Consider the following 12,037-nt stretch of genomic DNA (forward strand, 5'->3'; position numbering starts at 1 on the left):
ACTTTCTGTTTATGGTATTACTTTAGTGATAGACAGTTACTCTCATTCTCATTCCTGAGCTCTAAAGCAGAGAATGCCTTCCAGCATCAGCTTCTTGTTCTGTGCATACCTAACGCACATGACATGACTAATTACAGTAACATCTTGTCTGGTTGCTTTCTCTGGTTGTGAAACATCCCAGACAGTGAGATGTGCCTTGCAGATCACTGTACAATATTCAATATCTGCAGCTTATTTGCAGTTGGTTTTACCTCCTTGCCCTTCATGCAAGAATAATGACAACACTGAAATGGATTATTTACTATGGAGAAGACGGCAGGCTTTGGTTACAGAGCTAATAAAACCAGTAACTACTAGCAACCCAACATCCCAGTCCAGTCTAGCCAAAATTTGCCCACCTATTCCTTAGTTTACAGCAGTCTTACATGTCCAGAGGGGAGCAGTTTGCCAGTGCTGGTTGTCATGGGTGAAGCAGGTCAGACCAGGCATGCTGCACGTGTCATTATTTTTAATTCTCTTAAGCAATTTGCGCAGTTTCTTCTTCCGTCTCTGCTCTCGCAGCAGCCACAGCCTGTCTTTCTCCTGTAGGGCTTTCCTGCACACATGAAATATTAGTGTCATGCAAATTCTGCTAGACTTGAACATACCTAAAATATCCTGAAGTAGCTAATTAAAATTAGCCGCTCAGAGGATAAGAATCCACATTTTTTAATTAAATGGTGTTTCATACAAATGGAGATGACTCTGCAATTCAATAGCACTGGGAAAAAAAAAAAAAAAGGCAGCCAAAAGGGCTTGTAGGCCTAAGGTTTGCAATGTGCTTTTTTCAAAAGCAGAGACCTTATCTTAGAATTTACAAGCATTTTGATATGGGCTTAGTTCCTTGCCCAGGTGTGTGTGTGTTTTTGCTTTTTAACAGAGGATCAGTTGAATGCTACTGCTATTGCCTAGTGTGTAACTGGTGTGTATAGACCAAATATTAATATTACATTTTGCACGTCCTCTCTCAAATGAACAGACCTTCACTTACTTGAAAGGATGAAGACTGGATCCTTTGTGTCTCAGTTTGCTCTTGTGTTTCAAATGGTAACTGGAAAATAAAAACAGCATTGCTGGAGAATAATAGCAACACAACTGCCCTTGTTCTTACCACATTATCAGACTGGATTTGAAGAAGATTTAATCCAGTGTCACTTTTCCCTTCAGTTTATTAGTGTATGTGATAAATAAAGGCAACCTCACTCGACGGGGTCAGGCACTTCCCAGCCTCCCTTCGTCTCTGTTTCCTCAGATCCTTTGTCCACAGTGACACCACGTGTGCTAACACTGCATTACAGTATCTATCCATGTCCAGCTACAGTTTACTATTATTTTAAACTGGTTGTTTCCCTACATGAAGCACATAGAATAAATAGATTTGTAATTAAATTACATTTCTGAAACGGAATATTCCCTATTTTGTTCAGATAATGACAAGTTTATACTACCCTCCTGTTATTTTACTTCTGAATTCAATACCAGCCGTCGTTTGTAGAGCTGGGAGGGGGTGTGGGGGTGTCCTCCATTATTACTAGCTGAAGTTGCAGGAAGATTTTAACAAGATGGACTGAACTGTCCCAGTAAGAGCAGTGTCTAATACATTCAGAGATAGGCAAGAGTGTAAGCAGGCATACACATTCTCGCTGGGTTACTACTGCTTTGCCTCTCCAGAAACTTACAGAATTTTGCAGAAATTTCCATTCTGTGGAATTACTGAAGTTAAAAAAAGGAAGAGCCTCAGTCAATGGCAATATTTTCTTATTAATAAAGTTACCACCTACACAAATCAGCAAACACAAACTTAGTTTAATAATTGTTGCTTTCTAAACAATACATTTGAATTCAATTAGTTGCCAGATTAAAACCCCCTTCAAAACAAATCTTTTAAATTCTTAATACTTTTGAGAGCTTTCATAAGTTAAATCAGTATAACAAATTAACAAAGTAAGATTATTAAAGAACTATCTTCTTCAGTCAATTTTTTAATCTTGCACAGATGCTGGGCATTTCATCAACTAATTCTAAATGCTAAATCAAAGCCATTGCAATGCAAACACTTGACCATATGTAATTCAGATGATTAATTTCTTTGACTTCAGTGGGATAAGTCATCTTAATAATGCTCTGTACGAATATAAGTGTACCCTATATCAGTCTGAAAAGTAACTCTCTTTTTACATCTTCTTCAAAACATTTACCGAAAATAACTTCATCTTTACAGTACATATTAAGTAAACTCAGTTTTATGTAAACTCAGTTAATCAGTTTTGAAAGCAGCGGATTATAAACCAATATAAACTTTCTGTCTGTTTACCATCTAGAATGATACATCTTAAGCAATTCTTGACATGGGCTCCCATAACCCAAGAAATGGATGATTTCCCTATTTTATTGACTCTGCTGCTGAAATTATATTGCAGAATCCACATGGGCCACATCCACAATCCACAACAATTATAAACGTCATATCTGTAGAGTATGCTGCACCTCTGAGGTTTTTTAAGCATGATGTTCAAAAGAGCATTCTGTGACGCCAGTGAGATAGAGAAGTTTTGTCCACACCCTCTCACAGGTGCTTTAGCCACAGCTAAAGCACAGCTGTCTTGGGGTTTTGACTCTATTCAGATACAGCTTGCTTTTTTTTGGTGATACTCATACTATTCTGCTGCTGTGGCTGCAGTGCTCTCAGTAGCCTCAGAGCTGGCTCTGTCATCATGAGCAGGAGAAGGTGCTCCTGGGTCTCTTTCTGAACAGCTTTTCTCACAGGCAAATTCTGTTTGGGTTACCTTTTGATTTTGGAAGATTTTCTGTTGTGCTCATTTGCAGAGCAAGAGCTCAATTGCTGAATTAAACTCCTGCCTGGCAGGTGGTGTGCCTTGTACTTGTGCAGCAGCCCAACTTCCCCCAGATGTGTACACATGAGTACAGTAAGCAGGCAGCCACTGAAGAAACCAGATTCTGATCTCTCCCGTGAGGACATAAATCAGTTACAGTTGCACACTACAAATAATTACGAGGAAGTACACAAAAAAAAAAAAAACAAAAAAACACCACCTTAACTTGTTACAATCACACTCTTCAGGTCGCTTCTTCTTTAGATGACCTCTCACCTCCCTCAGATTTTTTATTTTATTTTGCAAAGTTTCAATCTAAAAAAAGAAAAAAGGCACAAAGACAGAGGTTGAAAAAACCCAGCATGATTTAGTCCTATTCTAACCTTCTCAAATACATTCTACTGTCACCAAGAGCTTCCTCTTCACTACCTTCCGCAGCTCTCACCACTAGCAAGCATTTTCAAATTACCTAGCTTTCCAGAAGGAAACAACAGTAGGAGGAAGCTGGTTCAGTTTGCCTGCTCTGATTCTTGACTCCAAAAGTGGAATGCGGTGCTGCAGGAATGGGGGGACACACAGTTGCAGGCAGACACACACTCCTGCATCCACTGTGATTTTGCCTCTTGAGCTCTACAGCACATTTGCAGGGGGAGAAAGGCTGCTGAGAGGGAAACAAAGTCCTTAAATTTCAGCGTGTTCTGATGCTGGAAAGGGGATGGAGCAGGACTGATCTGAAATCCCCTCTTCAGAGGTTCTGAAAAAGCAAAGCAGCAAGGTTCTGTCACTTTGCAAGCAGGCTTGGGCAGTGTCTGGATACATGGGATAGCAATCGGCAGTTAATTGGGCCACCCACTGGGTTTCATTTTAACTGCCTTTTTTTCACTAAATGAAACTCCCGCTTTGGCTCAGTCTGGCTTACACACAGCATAGCCCATTTCCACTCAGATAACTGCAGGCCTCTACATCGCAGAACAATCAAAATAATCTAGAGAACGATAGTCTCTACAGAACTTCCATTCGCCATCAGTGACCATAGGTGTAGTAGAAGCTCGTGACTGTTGAAGCAGAGACAGGACAGAGTGTTCAAGGAAAATGCACAAAGAATCCAGCCCTGTGACCCTAAATCAGGAACACAACTGGACAGAAGTGGGTTCTCATTTCCTTTGGCGCTCCATATTGGCTACATTTTCTGAAGAAAAAACAATTACAGGACCATGGTAATATTGAAATTGCCTTTTTTAATCTTAGAGGAGTAGTAAGTTTTTAAGTATCTGCCTTGTGTATCAATCTCTACAATAAAAGGGGGCCAAGAAGTTCTTATGTAGAACTTTACTATGAATTTAAGTAATTTGGCAAGAAATTACAGGACGTCCATCCCTTATGCTTCTCTTTGGCATTTGTTCCATCCTTACCTGGTCCTAAGACCCTCTTTCATACACAATACACATGAAGAGTTTGAGCTTATATAATTGAATATTAGTGACAAAAATGTCAGATAAAGTTTTACTGGTAAATTTCATTGGGCAAATTTCCTCCAGGTTCTTCATATACACAATCCTATGAAAAAGCTCAATTCCAAAGTGCAAGCTTAAGAAAAGCAGTAGCAAGTGAAAGAAATTAATTCTAGAAGCATCGAAACTAACGAAGCTCACTTTTCCTTGGGATTATACATTTGATACTGAAGGACTGTGTTTTGAGAGGTTCCCCACTGGGAAACAGGGCTACGAAGATGTTAAACAGACCCAGATTATTTTTTCCCAGGAGAGAGACAATTTAAGTCTTATTTGTCTCATGAGGCATATGACATTTCTCAGCTGTGCCTTCAGTTGCACTTCTCTCCTCCACAAAAACTTCTAATATTTTAATTATTTCTGAAATGTCTGTTCTGAAATCAGCAGCAAGTTCAAAAGGTTCCAGGGATGGACAAAGACACCCAGAGGCACACAGACAGTCTGTGATCCTATCAGCCCACAAAAAAACAACACTAAAAACATTACTGACCTCATGGTCAATATGAAGTTTATGGTCCTTCCAAGCTTGCAGTGACCTGTACAGATCTGTGTCACACTGAATTGTATCGTTCTCCAGGATAGAGCACCTTAGCATGGAAAAGCAAAGAGTGTTTATTACAATGGATACAGACACGCACTGAGCAACAGAAACAGCTGCTCTTAGTAACACAGCTCCGGGACAAACGAGACCATGCATTGGAAATGACATGCAGAATTCAAAAAAAATGTTCATTCAAGAAAATACAAGTGTGCTCTGAGCCAGGAGAGAAGTCTGGGTCTGAGTTGCCATGGAAATTTTTAAGTAGAAAAGTTAAATGAGAATATTTCTATCAAGCAGAACCTGTTGACTGTTTTAATTTCTATATGTCAATGGTGCTACACAGAATTCTTGCTTATTCATTAGACTTTCCACATAAATAATCATTACTAACTAGGAAGCGTTGAAAGCATTACTCAGAAGCAGTTTCCTGATGCATAATTATATGATGCAGGGGTTAAGAGTGAGGATAAAGTACTTCCTTCTAAGATGTATTACTGCACCATAAAAGAGAAGAAACTCAAAACAACAAACCAGAAGCAAAGAAGATTTGCTATTTTCTACAAAAGTGATAAAATCTTTCAAGGGTATCTCCTTCACTCTGAAAGCAAAACATCCTCTGACAATATAAAATCTTTATGTTTCACTAACTTCTAGTGAAATCCGGTTTTAAAAATTATTTAATAAAGAGGAAAGCAAAAATCACCACTTGATAGATTTACCTGGAAGGTTTATTAGGGGTTGAATACCATGCACTCATTTCTGAATGCTTGCTTAAATTAAAGCTAAATATTTGCAGTACTCCTTTATTTTCTTTAAACCACCTCATGTATTTTGTCCCATGGCCTTTTCTGCTAGGGTTGGCTCTTGAATAATATACAATCTTCCTGACAGTTCCTTGTGGAAATCTGGGATTCACCCACTAGGACAGCAAAAGTCAATTCAATTTGTTCCAGAAGGAAAAACAAACAGTGATTTATGGGTCCTGAACATGAGAGCTAGGGTAGGAGGGCACAGTTCTCTGATGCCTACATTTCCCCATATTGGTGAGTTTATAATTCACTTCTGTGAAGAGAAGTGAAATTGAAAACACAGATAGCAACTTCAGGTATCTGTCTTCTGCATGTTTACACGAGCCAGTCATTAAACAATTTAATGCATGTAATCAATAATGATTGGTGGATTTTCTGATCATTCACAAGTGGAAATGGTGACTAAATTAATTAAAGTACAGCTGAAGAGACAGCATTAGTCCCTAGATTCACCACTGAGGAAATTATTTTTAGCTGTTAGAGTGGTCAGACAACTGCCTTCCCTCTCTCTCAGTATGTTCCATTTCCCAAATGCTCCTGGTCCATCCAACTTCATTCATAATATAGATTTTCCTCTCCTAGCACTGATTATATAGGAAACTGTACAAAGCAACCAGTGACATAAAAGCAGTTCATGGTCTGGTCAGGTCCTTTGGTCTCCAGCCAGGAAAGGTTACCCACTGCACACTGATTTCCAGGGGTGAGGCCTCTCCTGGTTTCGTGCAGGTTTAACACCCCCTGTTGCGAAGAGTGTTGCTTGTCCTCACTGGAAACATATGCACTGATGAGTGGTTACTGTCTCCACCCACTGCAGAAGATAAAAAAGCACTGCTGCAGCTCTTCAGGAGCTTCATTACGCCCCTCTACACTGAAAAACTAAAACAAAACTGAAGACTATTATACACATGGGAAAAAGAATTTTAGTGAAGCTAGACTGGATATCCAAAAGGGACACATGCTTAGCACACTTCAACCCACCCATTTATGTAAAGGAGACACTTAAGGAGCAAAAGCTTTTCAAAATCTACCATGTCCACTTACCTGTTGGTCACTTTGATCAGATTAGGCCCTGTGTACTCTGCAATGCTACCAGTGCCACTATATTCCCCCATGTCTCTATCTTCCTCCTTGTGGAAAACAGCCCTCTGCACTTTGTGCTGCTTAGTGATGTTCCTTGGTAAGACGGGCTGGTATCCATCCTCTAAAGCCAGGTGATAGACAGCTCCATCCAGCTCAACAGATGCAGAACGGATAGAACGATTCCGGACATAGCTTGATTTGAATTCTGCACGGAAAAAGTGAAAGAGGGGCAGAAACAGCATGTTACAATTTGCTCCTCTTCGTGGTTCTTGGAGGGAAAACCCCTGCCCAAACTGTGCTGTTTGGAATTAACTGGATGACAGTGTTTGCTGCAGTTGTCCTGTGAGCTCCTTAACTTTGGCATGGGTGGGTGGCTGGATGGATACCACAGGGCATGAGAGGGCAGGTACGAGGCAAACACAAAAGAATGGCAAAGGGGCAAGAAAATGCTCTAGTCCAGCACCAGTGAAAACAAATAGCTCATTCAAATGGATGCTTGCTCTTCCCTCGCAATCACCAGATGGCAGTCACACCTTAAGCACTAACTCTGACAGTCATGACATCCAGGCTGCCAGTCACCCTCAGGGACCAGTTCTCTGTGCTTTTCTGCTGTTCACCATACAATCCTTCCCTGCCAGGATTCCTGCAACACTTTCTTGAAGCTGTCCCAGTATTCCCAGTGCTCAGCCTGAGTCTTTTCCCAGATGTATGTTCATTCTTCAAGGCTAGATCCTTGATTTTTTTGGAAGGGATTAATACCTGAATCTTTACTTTTATCCACATGCAATTCTTTTCTTTGCAATTCTTTTCCTGATGTGCAGCCCAGACAGTCAATTCCTCTGTGAACCACCACCCTCCAGTGCTATATACTCCCTCAAACTTTGCTTCTGCATTTGCAGCTCAAAAGCATAATGAAACATTTGTTATGAATTGCCACTGTGCAGTACAAGATTCTCATTGATCTTTTCCCTATTACTATTTTCCAAAGTTCTCTGTTCCAGCCCAAATCCCCAGAACTCCTCTTCTGTTTGCTCTGGAATGGCACAAAGAGAACCTAGTTATGAAATCTAAATCTATATTTAAACTTCCCCGCTGATGTGGTCATCTCTGACCATATTTCCTGCTCACCACCAGCAACTGCTGTGAGTCACTCATTAGGCACAATCATCTCATTCCTTGAGGAAAAAAGTACAACCTGGGTACCACAGACTCTCTTGTGCTCCCTGCCCTTAGGGGAGCCTGAGGCTTTACTTCGTATTTGAGGCTTGGAGTTACCACAGACATTACTAGAAACAACTAAGTCCCTTGGATCTTTTGGTCACTTCTCAGTTAAAGAGACTGAAACACACAGCACACCTCATGAGATCGGACTTCCCTTTGCAATCTGATAAGGCGAAAAGTCAACCGGTGTGCCAAATGAGAAGAGGGATCCTTCTTGCAATCCCAAGCTCCACAGAAAGGCCAGCTTTTTCAATGAGATAGTCTCCCCAGCAAAAGAAGCAGGGGGAGAAGAAAATATGGAACCGGAGGTCGAACAACCAAAATTGACAAAAAAGTACCTTAACTGTCACGTTCTGGCATTAATGCGCGTTGATTTTTTTCAATAAGCCTTACATTCATTTCGGATAGACTGCACAGTCTCAAAAGCCACTTTGCAGACTGTGGGAAGCAGAATAAACATCTCCTCTCACGTGAAACTGGGCCAAGCACAATATTTTTGTCAGTGCCACACACAGAAAGCAGAATACCAGCTGGATTATCTGGCTTTGCACACTTTCCATGTGTGGTTCAAAGTTTACTGCTGATATTAAGCGAGGTGAGTAACTGAAGGGATAAAAAAAAAAAGCCACAAAAGACCAGCCATATTTCAGGCACCCATTCAGGAAATGTTTGAATAAATGAGAAGGAAACTCCCATCTTTTCCAAGGCAGGAGGAAGTTCTAAAAAGCTACACCCTACCAATGAGGTTCAAAGTATAAGCTCCCATTTCTTTAATAATTCCTTCATTTTATCTTGTTCAGCTCAGCCAGCTAACAATTAATCTTCCTTCCAAGTCTAATATGCCAATCCAGCATGCTGGACCTCAGTAGATAGCCCCAGGGAACCATCAACCACATGTCCCTGAACAGCTAGGAGCCAGGTCACTCCTCTTTGCAGCCAAACTAACACAGCCTTAGCACTAACTAATTGGTGTGGAGTGAGGCAGCTCATCAAGAATTGCTTGTATTGCTTTACCCTAACATGCTACCCACAGTGTTGACTCAGTGCTGTGATTAGTATCAAACTCTGAAGTGGTTAAAATATTAAATAAGATCAATGTTCATTTGTACTATGCGCTCCCATCTGCTAAGTGCACTGCAGGCATAAATACTAATGTTTAATTACTTATTAGTCAGGTCTCCCCCAGGTTTTACTCTCCAATCTATTTACCTCTGTACACAGCCTACAAATAGCCAGTCCGGGGCTGTTAAATATTTGGCCATCTATGCTCCCTTCTTCAGCTTACTAAAGTCTGCCTTTGGAAAGCTCTCTGAATCTGATTCCTCTCTTCTTCAACTACTACAGTGTAGTGGTTTCACATTTACTAAATTCTGGTCTTAGTACTCACACTCTTTTTCAGTGGGAGAGAGACTTGGAGAAAAGCAAAGCGGGCTCAACCTTAAAAATGAACAAATAGTTTCATTAACACACACTAAAAGAATCGAAAAAGAAAGGTGGAAAAAAACCTAAAACAAAACAGAATGAAACTCCAAAAACACTCTTCCCTCCCCTCACAAACTGTTCACTTTCCTACAAAACAACATAAAGAGACCAAACTTGTAGTTTTCAGTCACTTTCACCATTTGAAAATAGTCTTTCATCAATTCTTTAGGAGAAGAGTCTCTTTTAGAGTCATGGATCCCACTGACAACCTAGAACAGTTCTCTTGTGGGTTTTTTAACTGTCACAAAAACAGCTGTCTGGGGAAACCTGCCTTTGTGACCCCTCCCATGAGCAGGCTCCTAAGCTGCTCGTGGGTCGTGGGTCTTAGACTGTTGCATATTGGGGTGTCAGCTTTTAAAGATATTTTTAACGAATAAAGGCAAAGGGTTCTTCATCTTAAGGTACAGAGATATCTTCTCACATCTTCACTGGTGCAGAGAGCTTCTCATCTCTATCTCTGTTCAAGCATCTTATAGGATTAATATTATTTAGTCCATCACCTTTGCTCAAATCCACACACAAATCTAAACAATCATCTCCCCAAATGCATATCTTTCCCATGATTTAAAGGAATGATCTAAATACAGAGTTCATTTCCACGGCTTAAATAAGAATGGAACAACCAACTCTTCAACCCTCTGTCACAATAATCTTTTCACTCTCGCTCTACTGACTTCATGCTGTTTTTTCTTTATGTTCACTCTGTTCCTTCTTTTCTCTCTCAGAGAAAGGCCAAGCTCTGGCAGCTTCATGTTGCCAAGAAAGGGTTAAATCTGCCCAGTCTTTCTCTCTCTCGATGCAGCTCATGGTGTTAAGATGTTCAAGGCCACACTAGTGAGGGGAAGAAGAACTCAGGCAGAAACATCTAGAGATCAGAGCACCAGGCAGTCCGGAATCACAAAAAAACCCAGGCAGGATCATAAATGCCTTCTCAGGCCACCCCTTGGGGTAAATCAGGGTGGCCTCAGCCTAAATGGTGCCCATGGCTCTTATCAGGAGCCCAGCAGAGATCTCCCCCTGCTCCAGGGAAGTTTGGAGAAAGCAGTTGTTGTAAAACAGCAACCTCTCCTCCCCGCTCCACCCGGGAGCCGATGGAATCCGGCCAGGCCTCAGGCCAGCTCCCCCGCAAAAGGGGGAGCAGCAGGCCCAACTCAATGTTACCTGTCTCTCTCTGGCCAAAGGAAAAAGGCTGACCTGCAGGAAATCAAGGGGTTTTATACGGTACTTCGTAAAGTCGTAACTGACAAGTTTCAGTGGTCAGAACAGATGCCAATATTCCAACTAACCCTCTGATAGGTCCCTGTCCTTTCTAAAGCAATTCCCAAGTCCTGACCCAGAAAATCATTCCACATTCCTCTATGACTAAAAAACTAAACTGTACTAACCCATAACATATCGAAACCAGCTGTCTTACTGTATTGCTAAGAAGTTGCAACCTTAACATTGAGTCACAAAATGGAGTCCAGAGGAATTTAAGCCAAGAAAACCAAGTGCTTTCAGAGCCCCTCCTCATCCCACTGTTGTCACACCATTTGACCAGCATTTTGTCAGTTTGTCTTTACTGGAACCTGAAAGGAACAAAGTTTTCCACTAACGTCTATGTATTTTGCATTTGGTAGACAAAAGAGGGGGGTTTTTTGTTTTGATAACACAAAGTAAAACTGGGAACTTTAAAGACATTTAAAAAATATATCTCTAGTGTCTAGAAAGATGGATAAAGTTTAGCAGTACTTTCCCGTATCCCATTCTCACAACTTCAATTAAAAATCATACTTCAAATGCATTATCTGTAAAGTAACAGACTTTTTTTTTTAGTAACAAAGAATGTTATTAAAAATGTCATTTTGATCCAGCATTGAGACCACCTCAAAAGTAAAATGAGTGTCAGGGAAATTTGAATAAAAATGCACTAGCCTCTTTGTAAACACTTCTGGTTTTTACTATTCAGTGTGGCCTATCATCAATTTCCTACATGCAGTCTAAGAATTCCTTTAATCACTTACACTCGTTCACCACAGGAAGAAGAGATCAAATCCACAGCCAGAAAAACATAATAGGCCACAACACAGCCAAAGATTTTGAGAGCCCATTATTTACTTTAAACTTTCTACCTGCTGCAAAGCTCTGCTTGATCTTCCTTATAAAAGTAAGAGCATACTAAAGAAATAGAGAGGACAAAAATGCAAACATTCCAGACACCTAAACCCAGACATACCAAGTATTAATGTTTATGGGTTTCTGGTATTTAAGTCCTTTGCAGTCAAGTTACGTATTTTTACATTGTCCAAATGGCCCTTATATGACACAGCCCTGCTGTGAAACAGACCTTACACAATTTAGAAAACACCGTTGCTTGCTAAACGCACTGGTGCACCTGAAAATGCATTCTAGACCATGCCTACACTAGAAGCAATTATTTTATCAAAACGTCTGGTGCTCCAGCCCCTCTACCAGCAATTTAGTCTAGCTTTTTAGACCATCTGTTCTCACTCTATGTAACTGGTTTCAATCTTTCTGAAA

At 40.6% G+C, this 12,037-nt stretch overlaps 1 protein-coding gene across 8 annotated transcripts in view; it reads right to left on the minus strand.

Annotated features, from left to right (window-relative positions):
- The window catches only part of SULF2 (sulfatase 2), an 87,684-nt gene that overhangs the window by 5,195 nt on the left and 70,452 nt on the right, over positions 1-12,037 (minus strand). For all 8 annotated transcript variants that reach the window (XM_040079884.2, XM_040079881.2, XM_040079882.2 and 5 more), the window contains 5 exons: positions 6,776-7,019; positions 4,875-4,971; positions 3,094-3,188; positions 1,031-1,090; positions 426-595 (listed from right to left, as the gene is read on the minus strand). In XM_040079884.2, coding sequence (XP_039935818.1) covers positions 426-595; positions 1,031-1,090; positions 3,094-3,188; positions 4,875-4,971; positions 6,776-7,019 — 666 coding nt within the window. The remainder of the gene's footprint in view (positions 1-425; positions 596-1,030; positions 1,091-3,093; positions 3,189-4,874; positions 4,972-6,775; positions 7,020-12,037) is intronic.

This window comes from Hirundo rustica, chromosome 16, assembly GCF_015227805.2.
Source record: "Hirundo rustica isolate bHirRus1 chromosome 16, bHirRus1.pri.v3, whole genome shotgun sequence".
NCBI lineage: Eukaryota > Metazoa > Chordata > Aves > Passeriformes > Hirundinidae > Hirundo > Hirundo rustica.